Source organism: Gymnoscopelus braueri (assembly GCF_963280865.1).
Source record: "Gymnoscopelus braueri genome assembly, chromosome: 10".
Classification (NCBI taxonomy): domain Eukaryota; kingdom Metazoa; phylum Chordata; class Actinopteri; order Myctophiformes; family Myctophidae; genus Gymnoscopelus; species Gymnoscopelus braueri.
In genome coordinates, this window is record NC_137611.1 from 52292564 (window position 1) to 52312226 (window position 19663).

Sequence of the window (19663 nt, forward strand, 5' to 3'; positions counted from 1 at the left end):
GATGTTGAAACCTTTTTCATGTCAAGGACCCCCAAAATTATATGTATTTGGCCGCGGACCCCCATCTCAAAATATGTTGTTCCAGGGACCACCCCCAGAAGCAAAGATTTGAGTTAAAAGATTTGACTTTCAAAAATATATATATTCAAGGATTTGCTAAGAATGTCATGATTTTTCGAAAATAGCAGATCTACAAGCTCATAGCGCAATTCTTTAAATGACAATTAATCGTCAACTTAAATTTGTAATCGTGACAGCCTTAATCGGTCGCCTCGGAAAACAATGAAGTGTTGATCAAGTAGAATTCATTTTTGGTTACTGCATTGTCTGTTTCAGCAGTGTTTAGTTGTAATATACATGGTGTGTTTGTTTACATGGCTGTCAGGTTGGATACGGCATAACATCCAGCAGCGCAGGTTGATATGAGCAGGTGCTCTGAGTCTTTGATTAGACAGAGGTCTGTTATAAAGCTCAGCACTCATTATCCAGAAACAACACACCGCTGAATTCAGCGATTGACCAATCAGAATCAAACATTCAACCAAGCAGAGTAATAAGTCATTACTTCATTTATTCATAAAACAACAGAGCTAGTCTGAACACAAACATGGTCTCATTCATTCATTACTGCATTTGTTTAATTCATTCAAGCTCAAATAGTTTCTGATCCATACAAGGAACAGTAACACATTTTTATTATTACATATTTGATTGATTGATTGCCTAATGTATTAGTCAAAGACGTAAACAGCACAAGTACAAGTACAGTAACACTTGGTCTAAAAGGATAACACTAAAATGTCCCTAGGACTTGTTTCCATTGTGGTCCTATGTATTATAAATATGTATTTCGTTTTTATGGTTGCATTTATCATTATGTCCCTCTTGTTTTAAAAAGAAAACAAACAAAAAACCTGACTATCTTCTGACTGTATTTATTTCAGAAACCCTCCATCAATGCTGGGAAGTCATCAACTCCAAACGACAAAGCTCTGAGGAAATATGAACATAAGATCAACCTGGGTAAAACTCAGCTCAAACGAAATAATCTTACAATAAATGTTACTAAATCACAAACATAAAAAATACGATCAACCTGGGTCGACCTCCAATCGAATGAAATAATACTTTTTTTTATTTTTATTAAAGTCCCTTTTACACGTGTTTGTGAAGGTGTTAATCCACTGGTAATGTTGCATATCGTCTCTGTTGGGTGGAAGCCTCATATGTCCAAAACGGATCACTTTTCAGGATTCAAATTCAAAAGCATCAAAAAGCAGCAGATCTACAAGCTCTTTCGAGCTTGTAGATCTGATGCTTTTTGATGCTTTTGTGTGACGCTGCAGTATGAACAAGCAGGGCGTTAATTTACGAAAAAACACAAAATAGTTAGAATATGGAGATAAGAGGTTTCTGCTTGACAGCAACGGTATTTTCCTGTCCACCACTTTAGCCAAGAATAGACAGGAAAAGCCCTAATCTGAACTCATATCACCACCCCAGGTAGATTCTTAGTCAGGATGTCTCCCTGGTTCACAATAAGCTGAAAACCCCTGGTTTACAGCGATGTTAGACTTGTCTCTAAATGGACATAAATAGTTAGACTTGTCTCTAAATGGACATAGTTAGACTCGTCTCTAAATGGACATACCGTAGTTAGACTTGTCTCTAAATGGACATAAATAGTTGGACTTGTCTCTAAATGGACATAGTTAGACTTGTCTCTAAATGGACATAGTTAAGGCGGTTACACACCGGCGAATATACGCAAAATTCGGACTCGTTCCGAATAATTAAAAGACGCTTTTTCGCTTCGCTTTTTCGCTCCATGTAAGTTTGCATTGACTTTATAAGTTTTTTTTTTTTAATTTATTATTCGCATGAAAACAATCGCCCCGGTGTGTAAGGACCTTTAGACTTGTCTCTAAATGGACATAGTTTACAATAATGCTAGACTTGTCTCTTACAGTAACATCTGACTGTTTCTTGTTTTTCTGACTTTTGTAGATAGACTTTAGATACATGTATGAAACTGAACTATGTTTATGTTTTGTGTTGTAGATAAACTGAACTATGCAGACTCGGTCATCAACAAAGTGACAGCAATGCAGAAACAGAGAGAAGCTGACACGTATGTTTGATGATTCTGTATATCACACATAAACCATAAACTATGTGTTATGGGGGTGTACAATTGGGAAAGTTTGGGCGGAGGGACTTAGTATCAGATTTATAGAATGTGCTTTAAGGTACAAATGTGCGTCAGCATTCAGGTGTTTTCAAGTAGTGACCCTAGAGAAAATGTATTATTGGTGAAAGTATATTTCCTATAGAGACTAATGATCATTTGTGGTTCTTGTGTCCAGGTATCGAGTGAAAGACAAATCGGACAGAGCCACAGTCGAGCAGGTACAGTACAACAAAACCTTCAATCTTAATGCTTAAGTTAACATGTAAAAGATTTGTACACGTTATACACTAATATAAAGGTTTTTAAATAAAAAAAACGACATTCTCAAGCAGTTTGTTGTGTTTGCTGTTTTGTAGGTTCTAGATCCACGGACTCGTATGATTCTGTTCAAGATGTTGAGTCGTGGAATCATTTCAGAGATCAACGGATGTATCAGCACTGGGAAGGAGGTGTGACCGGATTATAATCACCATACTTCAAATAAATACAAATACTACAATCTATGATATAGTGACACTACCACAGTACTAGTAATCATTGTGTGTGTGTGTGTGTGTGTGTGTGTGTGTGTGTGTGTGTGTGTGTGTGTGTGTGTGTGTGTGTGTGTGTGTGTGTGTGTGTGTGTGTGTGTGTGTGTGTGTGTGTGTGTGTGTGTGCGTGTTACATTAATTGTGTACCATGCTAACGTGTGTGCAGGCTAACGTGTACCATGCTACTACCGCCAGCGGAGAGAGCAGAGCCATTAAGATTTACAAGACGTCCATCCTTCAGTTTAAAGACAGAGACAAATACGTCAGTGGAGAATTCAGGTGAGTGTGTTAATGTAACACATGTCTCTAGCATGTTACATTAAATACACAAGTTGAGTTTGAAAATGGTTGCCACGTCTAATAACAAATTATTCAAATAAAAAGGTTACATATCGTTGCTGTCGGGCAGAAACCAGCTAATTTAAAGGGGTAGTTCACCCCCAAAATAACTTTTTTTCTATGGATTACTCACCCCATGGAGCCTTGAATTCATGGATATTTTTTTGTTGTAGTCGCATTCCTTCCTTTATTATTTGATTATAATAAATTTGTCCCCATTGATTCCGGTAGGAGACACAAATGCATTTGTGTCTCCTACCGGAATCAATGGGGACAAATTTATTATAATCAAATTATTGGCTTAGGAATGTGACAAAAACTAAAAAATATCTATGAATTCAAGGCTCCATGGGGTGAGTAATCAATAGAAAAAAAGTTATTTTGGGGGTGAACTACCCCTTTAATGTTTCCTCTTTTGCATTTTTTTTCATAAATCAGTGCTATTGAACACTCTTTACGTCTGTGTGTTGATTAAAAAGATAAGAAAGTATGAAAAAGCGCTTCTGACAAAACCAGTTCTGACAAAACAAGCTAACTCCATTGGATCCTCAAATGTAAACCAGCTAAGTCCACCAAAAGGGGGTGGAGTTAGCTGGTTTTGCTGACTCCAGGCTCCACCCCATTTTGACCTCCAACCTCATTGTGAGCTTGGAGGTCCATTTAGCTGTTCTTATCAATGATGAACAAAACCTCCTAACTCCACTTTTTGTCATTTCCTGAAAAATGAACATTTTGGAGTTTTTTTTGGGGGGTTTCTGCCCGACAGCAGAGATATGTTTTATTTTATCATAATATGTGTGTGTGTTACAGGTTTCGTCATGGTTACTGTAAAGGTAACCCCAGGAAGATGGTGAGGACCTGGGCCGAGAAAGAAATGAGAAACCTTATAAGGTTATACACACACACACACACACACACACACACACACACACACACACACACACACACACACACACACACACACACACACACACACACACACACACACACACACACACAGAGATTACATTACATTCTATTTTACCGTTCAAGTAATTCAGCGTCCATAATGTGATACACGTCACATGTGTGTTTGTGCGTGCCTGTGCAGTGAAGCACCCAACTGATGGTTCCACAGTGGTGCAATGCTTATTTCCACTTTCCTGCATTTGTAGTTGTTATAAAAGCATCATTTATCTACTCCTCATGTTGTTAAAGTGTGACTCATCCAAACATTGAGCAGCACAGCGGCTGCTGCTTTAATCATCAAGCTTTATCTGGTCCAGTGTCTGTATTTTATTTAATTTTTTTAGTTAAATGAAATAATAAATCAACAAGCTCGTCTCTGTCAACCAAGTCGACACAACCAACGCTGATTGCTGATAGTAGCACCAAAAGTGGTGACCTATGGAAAAATGTACCATTGACATAAATATACAGTGAAGGAATGCATACATACATACATACATACGAACATGAACAAAACACAAAACATTAGACATAAACATACCATGTCTTTGATATCTTTCTCAGGCTGCAGACTGCAGGCATTCAGAGTCCAGAGCCTCTCATGTTGAGGAGTCACGTTCTACTGATGAGCTTCATCGGCAAGAATGACATGTAAGACAACCAATCACATGTTAGAATGACATGTAAGACAACCAATCACATGTTAGAATAACATGTAAGACAACCAATCACATGTTAGAATGATATGTAAGACAACCAATCACATGTTAGAATAACATGTAAGACAACCAATCACATGTTAGAATGACATGTAAGACAACCAATCACATGTTAGAATAATATGTAAGACAACCAATCACATGTTAGAATGACATGTAAGGCAACCAATCACATGTTAGAATGACATGTATAAGACAGCCATTCACCTTGTGTTGATGTTGTCGTTTGATGTATGCTGTGTGTCTTCCAGACCGTCTCCTCTCCTGAAGAACGCGGTTCTGTCCGAGTCGAAGTCCAGAGAGCTGTACCTGCAGGTGATCCACTGCATGAGGAGGATGTACCAAGACGCACGCCTGGTCCACGCCGACCTCAGCGAGTTCAACATGTTGTATGTACTCTGTTGTCTATTTGAAATGCCTGAAATGGGGAGTAGAACATTCTTTACGTATCCTGTTTCTATCTTTATAAACAATCAAGATCATTTATTTTTTTTAATTGGAAAAATTACGTTGATGACCAGACTATTTCCTAAAACACCCTGGACAACGCTCCACACGTCCTAGACTCTTCTCCCTTCCCTAAAACACCCTGGACAACTCTCCACACGTCCTAGACTCTTCTCCCTTCCCTAAAACACACTGGACAACGCTCCACACGTCCTAGACTCTTCTCCCTCCTCTAATACACCCTGGACAACTCTCCACACGTCCTAGACTCTTCTCCCTCCTCTAAAACACCCTGGACAACGCTCCACACGTCCTAGACTCTTCTCCCTTCCCTAAAACACCCTGGAGAACTCTCCACACGTCCTAGACTCTTCTCCCTTCTCTAAAACACCCTGGACAATGCTCCACACGTCCTAGACTCTTCTCCCTTCTCTAAAACACCCTGGACAACTCTCCACACGTCCTAGACTCTTCTCCCTCCCTTAACCCATTTTGGGGGCGGGAACCTCTTTTGGGGTTATTGTTGCTATGTACAGTATATAGCAACATACATTTGTTGTACATTTTTGAATAAATATTTGAAGTTTTTCAGAAAACTTAGGTCCCTCCCACTGCCTGGGCTGGCTGTTTATGTCTCCTTATCTCCCAGCCGTTTAGTGGTATTCAAGTCGATATACAGCTTAACACAGCTGATGTCATGTTGTTGTAGGTACCATGAAGGAGACGCCTACATCATCGATGTCAGTCAGTCAGTGGAACACGACCATCCTCACGCTCTGGAGTTCCTACGGAAAGACTGCAACAATGTCAACGGTAACAACTACTAGTTTATAACCTGCTAACTAGTTTATAAAACTCTATTAAACTCTACAATTACTTTAACAACCACCTAAACACTACAGAAAAGACTGCAGCAACGTCAACGGTAACAACTTACTAGTTTATGACCTGCCAAATACTACACTTTAACCTGCTAAATTAACATGTTAAACACTACACTTTAACCTGTTAAACACTGCAGTTTAACCTGCTAGTGCTAACCTGCTAGTCTCCGGCACTTTAATCTCTCAAAGACTGCTGCAACGTCAGTGGTAACAATGGAAACATTAACAACAGCCTGCCATAGTTTTATTTAATTTATTCATGTTAATTCGTTATTCATTCATTCATTTTCAGACTTCTTTTCGAAGAACGGCGTGTCCAATTTTAATAACGTTTTTCATGCTCAGTTATTCAATTCATTCATTTTCACAATTACTTTGAACAGATTTCTTCCTGAAGAACGGAGTGCCAGCCATGACGGTCAGAGAGCTGTTTGAGTTCATCACCGACCCCTCCATCAACTCTGACAACATCAACCAGTACCTGGACAAGGTAACTGACCCCTGACCTTTCAGCCCTAGGTTGCAGCTGCTGTGCGTAATTTCAAACATACTCTCTCTCGCCTGCCATTTTGTTAGGTACGCCTGTCCAAATGCACATTCACCCATTAACTCCTTCAGTGCCAATTACAAAAAAATTGCATACTGTGCCAGCGATTTTGAGATTTTCTTACCTTTTTCAAGTAGTCACAGAATATTTATCTCCAGTATGATCGATCCCCTGATGGTTGCTAATCACAGCGGGTTACACTGTACTTCCGCGAAAATGTCAGGCCAAAAATACATAGTAAAAAAAAGCACACAGGAGCCGAGATACAGCCTTTTTAAGTAATAAGTTAACCAAGAAGTGAATGGAGCAGCAAATCTTCAGATCCTGATATCTTGGGTTCTGAACGTTTGTTTTAAAGCGAACATTTTTAACTCCAATCTGTGCTTCTGTGGGGTCCCTCCCTGGAACAACATATTTTGAGATGGGGGTCCGCGGCCAAATACATATCATTTTGGGGGTCCTTGACATGGAAAAGTTGGAGCACCACACAAAGGTTTTAAAAAAAAACTTTGTTTGTAGAATATATATTCACGATTTTTTTTAAATAGCAGATCTACAAGCTCATTGTGCGGCACTCGGTGCCGCACAATGAGCTTGTAGATCTGCTATTTTTTTTAATAGCCAAAGAAATCTTAAAATGACACAGATGCGTTCCCGGTCTTAATGGGTTAATGCACTTTTCTAACCGGTCAATCATATGGCAGCAACTCAATGCATGTAGGCCTGTAGACATGGTAAACACGACCTCCTGCAGTTCAAACCAAGCATCAGAATGAGGAAGAAAGGGGATTTCAGTTACTTTGAACGTGGCATGGTCGTTGATGCCAAAACAACAACCAACCGTATATCAGAAACTGCTGATCTACAGGTATTTCCATGTATCTCTAGGGCATACATTGGCAACTGGCGGCCCGGGGGCCACATGCGGCCCCCACCCTCACTTAACACATTGACTGCCAATCACGTAGATCTACGCGAACCGCTTTAAAGCCGCCACGTGCCAATCGCGTAGATCTACGTGAATGTTTTTTTTTTCCAATTTCACCCAAAGACCAAGGAGATATGATTTGTTGAAGATCTAGACTCCTATCCACCTCCTTGTTAACTTAAAACTTAAAAATGCTGTATTTCGGCTCCTGAGTACTTTTTTTTTTCCAATGAAAAACTCTGGCACTGGCTAAAAAATTATGAAATAATTCTGGCAGTCAATGTGTTAATGCGGCCCGCAGGTTAATATCAAAATACTGATATATTATTGATTTCAGCTGTTACAATTCCAAACATGCAAACATGATCCGCTTTAATTACTTCAGTCGATATTAGTAGCTTAATGACTAGTATTACAATTCTATTGTCTTTTTTATGTCCAATGTATTTGTATTTAAGTTCATAAAGTTAACATAAGTATAACTAAATGCATTTGAAATTAAATCCAAATTAGTTACTTTTCAGGATTCCAATTAAAAAATAGCAACAAAAAAAAAGCAGGATTCCAATTCAAAAATAGCAAAAATAGCAGATCTACAAGCTCCAAATGCGACGCGTTTTGAGCTTGTAGACATAGTATGAAAAAGTTAAAATACCCGACAGTATATGCAATGTGTCCCTCTGGAGTGAGTGTGGAAATATAGTGGCCCTCTGCATCATCAAAGTTGAATCACCCCTGCTCTAGGGTTTACGGAGAGCGGTCTGAAAAATAATGTTTTTCCAATGAGCGGCAGTTCTGTGGGTGAAAATGCCTTGTTGATGCCAGAGGTCAGAGGAGAATAGCCAGACTGGTTTGAGCTGATAGAAAGGTAACCGTGGGCGTTCGGGTGGCGCAGTGGTAAAAGTCACTGCCCACCGTGGTGGTGGGCAGTGACTTAATTGTGGATTCACAACTTGGGTTGTGGGTTCAAATCCACCGAGGTGCATCCGGCTTTGTCGAGCGCCTACACGAACACAATTGGCCCATGTTTAGGGGAGGGAAGCCGGGCGGGGAGGGTGATATCGGTCATTGCATGTACTCCTGCGGGCTGGGGGCGGCACCAGCCCCAGTACTCCAGCGGGGAGTGTTGGGCGGGAGGAGTAGGTCGAAGGCTCTACGTCCCCCTGGTGGGGGCTCCTCACTGTCAGTAGGATACGACAGCAGTGACAACACAGAAATGTGTGAGGGGAGGAAATAATTGGCATAGCGACTAAATTGGGGAGAAAAGGGGGTAAAAAATGTTTTTGTCTACTCTAAATTTAAGAAAGAAAAAAAAAGAAAGGTAACAGTAACTCAAATAACTCATTACAACTGAACTGAGGTATGCTGAAGAGCATCTCTGAACACAACACGTTGAGGCAGATGGTCTACAGCAGCAGAACACCACATCATGTTGGGTGGAGAACACGTTGGGTGGAGTTACTATGTCTCCATCTACGCAAAAAAAAAAAAATTATAATCTGATCAGAATCTTAATAATCTGTTAACCCATTAACTCATTCACTGCCACAATTATTGCTGGCCGTGTTTGCCCACTGCCAGAGATTTTTCATTGAAAAAAAAAAGTACTCAGGAGCCGAGATACAGAATTTTTAAGTTAACAAGGAAGTGGATGGAAGTCTAGATCTTCGAAAAATCATATCTCCTTGGTCTTTGGGTCAAATTTGAAAAAAAAAAAACGTTTTTTACTTATTGGTAAACGGGAATACGTCAATTACGTCAGTGGTAGTGAATGAGTTAAGACCTGAAGCCGATTCTACAAAATGTCTTCTAAATCCCAACAATATTCTATATATATCAGTGGTTCTCATACTTTTTCATGTCAAGGACCACCCAAAATTATATGTATTTGGCCGCCGACCCCCATCTCAAAATATTTTGTTCCAGGGACCCCCAGAAGTAAAGATTCAAGTTAAAATGTTTTGCTTTAAAACAATATAAGATTTGCATACATTTTCAAGATTTTTCAAAAATAGCAGATCTATGCTATGAGCTTGTAGATCTGCTATTTTTGAATAGCCAAAGTGTAAAATAATGCTTTTTAGCTCAAATCAAAAAGTGACACAGATGCGTTCCAGGTCTTAACTCATTCACTGCCACAATTATTGCTGGCCGCGTTTGCCCACTGCCAGAGATTTTTCATCGAAAAAAAAAAAGTACTCAGGAGCCAAGATACAGAATTTTTAAGTTTTAAGTTAACAAGGAAGTGGATGGGAGTCTAGATCTTCGAAAAATCATATCTCCTTGGTCTTTGGGTCAAATTTGAAAAGAAAAATTAAAACGTTTTTTTTTTTTTGAAAAAAATAAAATTACGTTTTTTACGTCAGTGGCAGGATTGGTAAACGGTAATAATTACGTCAATTACGTCAGTGGCAGTGAATGAGTTAATGGGTTAATTAGCCATTCTTTCTGAGTTGAGTTGTACTGGATTGTGTTGAGTGTCATTGTGTTCAGGAGGGCTGTGTTGAATTGTTGAATTGTGTGCAGGCGATGTCCATCGCTGTTGACAGAACCTTAGACGAACGGACCAATCAGGACAGAGTAGATGAGGAGGTGAGGAATACATACTTTACTGCATACTTTTCACTCATTATTACTGTCTGTGTCTCCTACGTTGTCTCTCTCTCAAGCTTTCTTACTGTCTGTCTCTCCTACACTCTCTCAGCTTTCCTACTGTCTGTCGCTCTAATAAGTGTTGTGTTTGCAGGTGTTTAACTCTTTCACTGCCAGAGTATACATTAATAAACTCACCCACTGCCAGAGATTTTCGTGTTTTATGACCTTTTCAAGTGGTTAGAGAAAATGTAGAGAAATGTAGACAGAGTCTGTGTCGGCTCCCCAGTGGAAAGATTTATATACATTATGATCGCTTGTAAGACGGTTAGTAAACACAAAGGGGATCACTGTTTTTTTTTACCTAAACTGTTGCTCCCTTTGCAAGAGCAGATTGAATACACAGTGTCTCGTCGAAACCAGGGCAAAACAAATTAAATCATACAAACAAATAGACAGAGAGTGGATGGAGGTGGAAATCTTCGGATGACGTTATTTCCGTATCCGTGTGAGAAAAAAAAAAAATCCGACGCGTTATCGCGTCCATGGCACTGTAGACCAAGTGCAAACGGACACATTAACGAGTCCATGGCAGTAAAAGAGTTAAGAAGGCCTACATTCGCTGTGTTTTCATTTGCAGGTGTTTAAGAAGGCCTACATTCACTGTGTTTTCATTTGCAGGTGTTTAAGAAGGCCTACATTCACTGTGTTTTCATTTGCAGCTGTTTAAGAAGGCCTACATTCACTGTGTTTTCATTTGCAGGTGTTTAAGAAGGCCTACATTCACTGTGTTTTCATTTGCAGGTGTTCAAGAAGGCCTTACATTCACTGTGTTTTCATTTGCAGGTTTTCAAGAAGGCCTACATTCCCAGGACACTGACGGAGGTCAGTCACTTTGAGAGAGACGTTGCGCTGATGAACCAGAGAACTGAAGAGGAGGCGTCAATCAACGTCCAGAATGACAATGTAAACACAGCATACTATATTTAAACTCATGTTTAATATGTTAATGACATGTTTAATGATATGTTAATTATGTTTAATGTTCATTGTTTAATGATGACTTGGTGTTTTGAATAGATTCTGTACCAGACAGTCACAGGAATGAAGAAGGACCTTTCAGGAGTACAGACGGTAAAGAATACTACTATAACACTATTACTAACTAATACTATTAATACCATTTCTACTAATACTATTAATTTAACCCATTAACACATTGACCGCCAGAGGTTAATCTCATAATGTACTCACCAGTGCCAACGTTTTATTGTTGTTTTTTGTTTTTTTCACGTCGCCATAGACCTCGTTAAAATCCTTAAGATTGAGCTGTGCACTGTTTGTAAACATCGCGGACATCTCCCTGCGTCTACCATTGAAAACCACGTGTCAAACGGAGCCGCCATGTTGTAGTTAGAACGGTTTATGTTAAACAGTGATCAGCGAGGAGAAAAACTACAATCGAAGAAAATGGCGTTTCAGTGTGCGCTTTAGAATGGAGGCCAACGGGATCGGCAAAACGTGATCCAGAATAATTCCGTTTCCGGTGGTGTTACAATGAAATGTTCCGTATAGAAAATTGAAAAAAGTTTTTTTTTTTTTTTTTTTTTAAGGAAAAAGCACCACTGCCCGTAGGCTACGGGATCGGCGCTTTATGGTTGGATTTATCGGCCCGTAGGCTACGGGCTTGGCGGTGGTAGTGTTAAGACCTGAAGCCGATCCTACAAAATGTCTTCTAAATCTTCTAAATTTTGGGGAAAAAAAAGTATGTTACGATGTCAGTGGTTCTCAAACTTTTTCATGTCAAGGACCCCAAAATGTATAAGTATTTGGCCATGGACCCTCATCTCAAATATTTTGTTCTAGGGACCCCCCAGAAGAAAAGATTTGAGTTTAAAATGTTTGAACGATTTTTCAAAAATAGCAGATCTACAAGCTCATAGCGCACCACCGAGTGCCGCGCTATGAGCTTGTAGATCTGCTATTTTTGAATAGCCAAAGTATAAAATAATGCTTTTTAGCTCAAATCAAAAAGTGACACAGATGCGTTCCAGGCCTTAATGGGTTAATACTATTACAGCTGTTACTGTTAATATTATTACTACTAGTAGAGGACCGAGAAAACCCGACAATACCCGAGACTTGTTACAGGTCCGTTATTATGGTCAATCAGGTCCGTGTCGGTTTCAGATTCTATTATATTCAGGGGTGCACATAACTGGTGCGCAGGTGCGCATGCGTTGTCAAAATGCATGATGCGCGGCACATCAGACGAAGGGAAGCGCTTTCGCGCACCAACAGCAGGGACCGCTGGGAAAGGAATTTACTTCCTGAAACACAGTCAGTCGCACGACTCGCACGCAGCACGTTGTTGGCTGTGTTACAGGCACTCGTCACCGATGATGAACGCACCGTGATGGTGCAAAATATGCCGTGAACGTCCCAATCTGGCGGATAAAATCAGCGCAGCACAGGGCAGCAGCACAGGGCACCAAATGGAGTGAAGAAAAAAAAACGGCGAAAAACGGCGCTACAACATCGAAACGCACCGGTGAAGCACCGCGCTGAACCCCCCCCTTGACAAAACGCACCAGACCTATTTTTTTACCATTTATTTGGTGAGCACCAAGTAACATCCCCAGGTGCTCTTCTGAGTACTAGACCAAAAAAGTTATGTGCACCCCTGATTATATTATCTCGGGTCCCAGGTCTGTTTATCATTCTGTGTGATACCAGAGTGGATCACATGTAGTGGTGGAAAAAGTACTAAAATGCTTTACTGCAATGTAGAAATACATTGAAATACAAGTAAAAGTCAGGAATTCAAAATGTCAAAATTTACTTGAGTAAAAGTACAAAAGTATTGGTATCAAAATATACTAAAGTACAAAAGTAGAAAGTACTCATTATGTATTAAAAAAAAATGAAAATAGCAGATCTGCAAGCTCACAATGCGTCGCATCGCATTGTGAGCTTGTAGATCTGCTATTTTCAAATGGCCGAAATGTGTAGGGTTGAAGTGGTTAATGTATGTTTTGTAATAATAATCAAAAAGTTTTCAAATACTTGTAGTGGAGTAAAAGTACAATATGTGTCCATCTCTCCATCTCTTTCATAAACAGAAAATACATTTCCAGGTGGGATACCAATTTAATTCAATCAGGAGAGAGAACCCAATTATCAGCTTCAATGTTATAGTGCTCCGGTTTTGTCTGATAATTGTTCTTGCATCAGGCTTGTGTGGTGACGCACAGGCCCGGAACGGGAAATGTTTATGCCATCCTCTGGAAAAGGGACATTCAGTTATGAGTCTATTGTAATTCTTAGATTTGTCAGGTCAATATGATACCTAACAGTCGGGGTCGGTTCTGTATTTCTCAGAATTAATTTCACGGGTCCTATCGGAACCAGTCGGGTCTCATTTTTGCGGTTCTGGTCTGTCATTTTGGATCTGTGAAGAGCTCTAGTTACTGTTACTACTATTAAACAGAGTGACCTTTGAACTTTTAGGTTCCTACGCCCCTGCAGTTTTACTGCTATTAAACAGAGTGACCTTTTGACCTTTTAGGTTCCTGCCCTCCTGGAGCAGAGTGGAGGTGAGGATGATGATGGTGACAGTTCCACTGACGAGGAGGATGAAGAGCAGAGAGACGACAAACAGGGAGAAGGAGAGAGCCTAATGGAGAAAAAGGTATCACTTTGATGATCATTAGTAATCATGTTCATAACATATTCATATATCGTTGCTGTCGGGCAGAAACCTTGTACAGTATCTCCGTATTTCAACTTTTTCGTTTTTTTTCTCGTAAATGTAATGCCTTAATCCATCCTACAAGAGCTTGTAGCCTACAAAAAGTTGTGAAAATAGCAGATCTACAAACTCGCAGGGCAGGAATTTCACGACGGCCATGGCCGTCGTTGCCCCTCTCTTTGGCCGTGTGCCCCTTGAAAAATTACATGCCCTACGGCCACAGTGGCCGTGGTGCCCCCTGCCTGCACTACCCACGCTGATTTAACCGTTTCCCCTCTGCGCTATTTTCCTGTCAATACGGTAGACACCAGTTGTCTGGTTGAGATTCAACATCAAGTCAAACGCTGCACATAAGCAGACAGTGGTAGGTTTGATTTCAAGCCTATATTCCAGCTTATAATGCGCGGAAGCCAAGCAACGCTTTTGACAAAGCTTTTGGCCTTTGTGCCCTCCTAAAATTGACAACACCAAAGGCCAAGTGGCCTTGCCCCTAAAATGATGAAATTCCACGCCTGGTTGTGAGCTATGCGTTGTTGATTTTTTTTTATTTTTATTGTTGACAGCAATGATATTGAACCATGTTAATGGTAATCGTGAATATATTGAAACGTAATCATCATGTTAATATATTGAATCTGTGTTTAATTTCCTCTTTTAGGAAAGAAAGAAGATTTCAAAAGAAGCCCAGAGAGAGAAAAGAAAAACCAAAATTCCCAAACACGTCAAGAAAAGGAAAGAGAAAGTGAAGAAAGTAAAGTGAAGTGTTGTGATATGAAACACAACATATTTAACCGTTTGAAACCCCCAGCAGCATCCATATTCTGGGGGGGGGACATTCGCCAGAAACGGACGATCTACTAGTTCACAACGCGACGCATCGCAGATCGGCCGTTTCTGGCGAAGAGATTAGGTGTAGAAGGAAACGAGCAGACCAAGTACAGAACCAAACGAGGTCCGTTTCTAGGTCCGAGTATAGGTTTAAGTAGTTAAACATGATTCTACCAGAGGGTGAAGTTAAGACCGGGAATTTTAGATTTCTTTGGCTATTCAGAAATAGCAGATCTACAAGCTCATAGCGCGGCACCGAGTGCCGCGCTATGAGCTTGTAGATCTGCAATTTTCCGAAAAAGGTGAAAATGTGTGCAAATCTTTGAATTTATAAATACATTTTTAACTAAAATCTTTGCTTCTGGGGGTCCCTCCCTAGAACAAAATATTTTGAGATGGGGGGGGGGGGGGGTCTGCAGACAAATATATATTATTTTGGGTGGTCCTTGACATGAAAAAAGTTTGAGAACCACTGATATTATAGCAACATGCGTTTAAAAAAAGAGAAACTGTTAGGATTTAGAAGACATTTGTAGCAGGGTTTCCGCTAGGCATTTTTTGGGCCGGCCACCATGGCCGGCAGGATTATATTTTACCGGCCAAAGAATACATTTACCGGCCATATTATAATTAACGTCACATGCGTGTTTGCACTGCATACATGCACCCAACTGATCATTACACCTCGTTACGTTAGAGCTGCGCTTCTTTCCACTTTATCACAGATGCAATCTGTTCCTGTTTTTATAGATAACTAAATTATATGATCTACTATAGTCTATATCATGCAGAGATGTCGCTTGCCAAAAATGAAATGAATAAAGTGGGCATGAGTGAACTGCTGCGTGACGAATACCAAAACGCCTGCTCGCCCCAAAACACAGTCGCCCCAGGGAAAGTCCGGCGGTATTCGCCTGGTATTCCTAAACATATCAATAAACTATGCCTAAACCTAACCTTATTCCTAATCTTAACCTCAGTAAAACTATACATAATCCTAAACCTATTTCTACCCTTATCCTCAGTAAAACTATACATAATCCTAAACCTATTTCTACCCTTATCCTCAGTAAAACTATACATAATCCTAAACCTATTTCTACCCTTATCCTCAGTAAAACTATACATAATCCTAAACCTATTTCTACCCTTATCCTCGGTAAAACAAATACAAGAATGCAAGAATCGCTGGTCCGCCTAAAAAATGGGGGCGAGGGTGTTTTGTGGCGAGTCCTAATTACCCTGCGCCACAGCCTTTCCCTGTGCAACACCGTCGCACAGTATAAACAAATTAATATATAATTTGGGCTTTACATTTATTCTCATTCAACCTTGATATGCAATAGTAGGTTTTGTTTTGTTTTGTTAACGTTAATTATATATATCATGATATATGTGGCCTTGCGCGAGGTTGATTACTTGCCTCTATAGTTGCTTTCACCAACTTTCACCACTTTATCCATTGCAGACAGACAGTCACTGTGCTTGCATAATATCCACGACCCACACGTGTTCGGGACGGGTCCCTTTATCGACAATTGGGTCCGGTTTGGTTCAGATTCTATCACCTCGGAAAATCCCGGTTCTGTTTATCAACACCCGAGTGAACCACCCTACTCAGCGCTGATTAGGAGGAGACACAGCTGTGTCTCTCAGACGCAGCTTGTAGCTCTGATATTTTCAACGCGCGACACCATCGTACAACGAATAGGCTATTCTATAACTGCAGCGCACAGCAGCAGAAGAGCAGGCTGTCGGAATTAAACCACACAGTCAGATCATGATAAAAACTTGAAATGATTGTAATGGTTGTAGCCAGCTACTTCATGTAATAATAATATTAATAATAGGCTTAAATGATAAAATAGCCTAATAACAGCATTTTCCCAACCGGCCACGGTGGCCGGTGGTGTTTATAATTACCGGCCAATTAAACATTTTACCGGTCAATGGCCGGTAAATACCGGCTAACGGAATCCCGGATTTGTAGAATCCCCAGAAGCAAAGATTTGAGTAAAAATGTTCGCTTTAAAAGACATATATATTCAAAGATTTGCACACATTTTCACGATAAAAAAAGAAAAGAAATAGCAGATCTACAAGCTCGTAGCTATGAGCTTGTAGATCTGCTATTTTTGAATAGCCAAAGTGTGAGATAATGGTTAAAGTGGTTAAAATCTAAAATGACAGATGCTTTCCCGGTCTTAATGGGTTAACAGGAAGCATCACTGAAGTGTCAATCATGATGGTAAAACTCTCCATCCAGTAGTATTGGCATTATAACAGTTGCCAAAAAGAAATCTAACATATTGTTGCTGCCATATTTCAGCTTTTTATGTTTTTTTGGTAAACTAATGAACTACTTTGTCATACTCCAGTGTCACACAAAAAGTAGCAAAAATAACAGATCTACAAGCTTGTACTGTAGATATGCTATTTTTGAAGGAACAAAATAGGGGAAGTGGTCAAGTGTGTGTGTGGGTTTCATAATTTTTGAAGCAATGAAAAGTATTAAGGGCTTGTGGCTAAATAACTACATTGGATCCATTGGAATACAAGTTCTTTTTTTACATTTCCTGAGAAGTAACAGTTTTGTCCCACCCTACAACGAAGATTAAATATTTGCCCGAAATATATTCATACTGTTGGGCAATTACTATATTTTTTGGCGAGTGTTCTCTCTGTTTCCCTGGAAATAAATGAGGTCTGACTGAAAACGATGACCATATTAAACTGTTGTTTATTTTTTTATCGTCTGATAAAAGCTGTGAGGCTGAGGAGGGGCTATCCATCCTGTGCCCACTGGGTCTAATCTGATCTGACATCAGTGACCGGTTGAATATATCTGTGTTCACTGCTGGAGGTTGCACTTTATAACCAAGAGACGAGTCTTAAATGTATTAGTTTAACCCATTCAATCCGGGGAACGCATCTCGTGCCATTTTTTGATTTCGATGGCTATTCGAAAATAGCAGATATACAAGCTCATAGCGCGGCACCGAGTGCTGCGCTATGAGCTTGTAGATCTGCTATTTTTTTTTATCGTGAACATTTGTGCAAATCTTTAAATATATATATTTTTTAAAGTGAATATTGAATATTTTGTTCCAGGGACCCCCCCCCCCCTCCCCAGAAGCAAAGATTTGAGTTACAAATGTTCGCTTTAAAAATATATATATATTCAAAGATTTGCACTTAATGTTCACGATTTTTCAAAAATAGCCAAAGAAAAAATGACACAAAGATGCGTTCCCGGTCTTAAAGGGTTCATTGATAATGAACCTACTGTATGTACCAAAGCTTTTTGGCTGTGAGTCTTGTGAGTGCTGATGGGAGAAGTTTCCCTCGGAAGCGCGGGTGTGGCCGCTCGACCCATTTGAGAGGAAGATGACCGGGTGGAGACAGAGGTCACCCTGACCACTGAGGCATACGAGCCTGCGGGGCCAGAGGAATCAAGTGAGCTGTCCACCTCAAACCTGAATTTGTGTTGGGTGAGTGGGTTACTGCTGGGGACAGTAGGACATCTCAGGTGGGATGCAAGAAGAGTGGGCACCTTGATGTAAAAATAGCTATTTTGTGCAAAATGTTATGTTAGTAATGTAAAGTAGGCCATACATGATTTGAACTTGCACAGTACATCATTATCAGACTTAAATTTACCCCTCAACTTATTTAAACGGATTTGCACGTTTTTGGAGCAATTGTAGAAATATTAGACCTTACATGACAAAACATGTTCAATCGTGTTCTAATCATTTGTACTTTACATTACTTAAGACTGTTTTCCAAATACATATTTTTTTAACAAGTTGGACCAAACATCGAGGTGCCCACTCTTCCTTAGTGCCCACTCTTTCTGTTACCCTCAGGAGGACTTTGTCTGGGTGAGTGGGTTACTGGGGACAGTAGAACATCTCAGATGGGGGCTGTGTCTGTTACCTGTATGTATAAAGTACTTTTTATTTAGTTAGTATGTTCAATGCATTGTGTTTATCAGGTTTAATGTGTCATGTTGGAACTGCCAGGCAGGAGGCCTATTAGAGGAAGACCAAAGAGGAGACGTATGGATATAGTGAAAGAGGACATGAAATGAGTTGGTGTGAGAGAAGAGGAGGCAGAGGACGTGGTGAGATGGAGGCAGATGATTCGCTGTGGCGACCCCTGAAGGGAACAGCCCAAAGGAAAAGGTTAACACTTGCTCATAAGGTACCCGTAATTAACGCTTAATTTATGATTACTTAATGTATTAAGTGTTAATTAAGCATTCATTAAGCATGAATTACTTGCATGTCATGCATTAAGTAACTTTGCTTAACTAATGATGTTAATTAATGATGCATTACAAGGAATTCATGATGAATTAATGCTTAATTTACGCTTAATTAATGCTAAAATCATGTATTAAGTAACTTTGCTTAACTAATGATGTTAATTATTGATGAATTACAAGGAATTTAATCATGTATTAAGTCATCATAAATTAAGACGTTGATTACGGGTACCTTATGAGCAAGTGTTACCAGAAGAAAAATAATGTGTTATGACGTTCATGTTTTATGTGTTGTAATTAGGGGTGTAACGAAACATTCTATCAGCGATACGATACGCATCACGATGCATGGACGATATTGGTTCATTCATGGCGATACAATTCAATGATTTAAAATCGATACTGTAATTATTAAGCAAAGAAATTAAATCTGGGGGAAAGTGTGGATAGTGCAGGTTTTTTAAGGGAAACTTTTATTATTATAGACAGTTTAGGCATTTAGCAGACGCTCTTAATCCAGAGCGATTTACAGTAAGCAAGGACACAAGTGACAGGTGAGAGAGAGAGAGAGAGAGAGAGAGAGAGAGAGAGAGAGAGAGAGAGATGAGAGAGAGAGAGAGAGAGAGAGAGAGAGAGAGAGAGAGAGAGAGAGAGAGAGGGAGAGAGAGGGAGAGAGAGGGAGAGAGAGG

The 19663-nt window shown here is 39.9% G+C and overlaps 1 protein-coding gene across 1 annotated transcript in view; it reads left to right on the plus strand.

Annotated features, from left to right (window-relative positions):
* riok1 (RIO kinase 1 (yeast)) overlaps nt 1-14914 on the plus strand; it is a 19147-nt gene extending 4233 nt beyond the window's left edge. Inside the window, exons 3-17 of the mRNA XM_080440293.1 lie at nt 945-1023; nt 2062-2131; nt 2367-2409; nt 2548-2640; nt 2888-3000; nt 3871-3951; nt 4573-4659; nt 4979-5116; nt 5884-5987; nt 6442-6548; nt 10060-10125; nt 10972-11091; nt 11206-11259; nt 13694-13816; nt 14535-14914. Coding sequence (XP_080296419.1) covers nt 945-1023; nt 2062-2131; nt 2367-2409; nt 2548-2640; nt 2888-3000; nt 3871-3951; nt 4573-4659; nt 4979-5116; nt 5884-5987; nt 6442-6548; nt 10060-10125; nt 10972-11091; nt 11206-11259; nt 13694-13816; nt 14535-14636 — 1380 coding nt within the window. The 3' untranslated portion in view covers nt 14637-14914. The remainder of the gene's footprint in view (nt 1-944; nt 1024-2061; nt 2132-2366; nt 2410-2547; nt 2641-2887; nt 3001-3870; nt 3952-4572; nt 4660-4978; nt 5117-5883; nt 5988-6441; nt 6549-10059; nt 10126-10971; nt 11092-11205; nt 11260-13693; nt 13817-14534) is intronic.
* Nucleotides 14915-19663: the final 4749 nt, after the last annotated feature.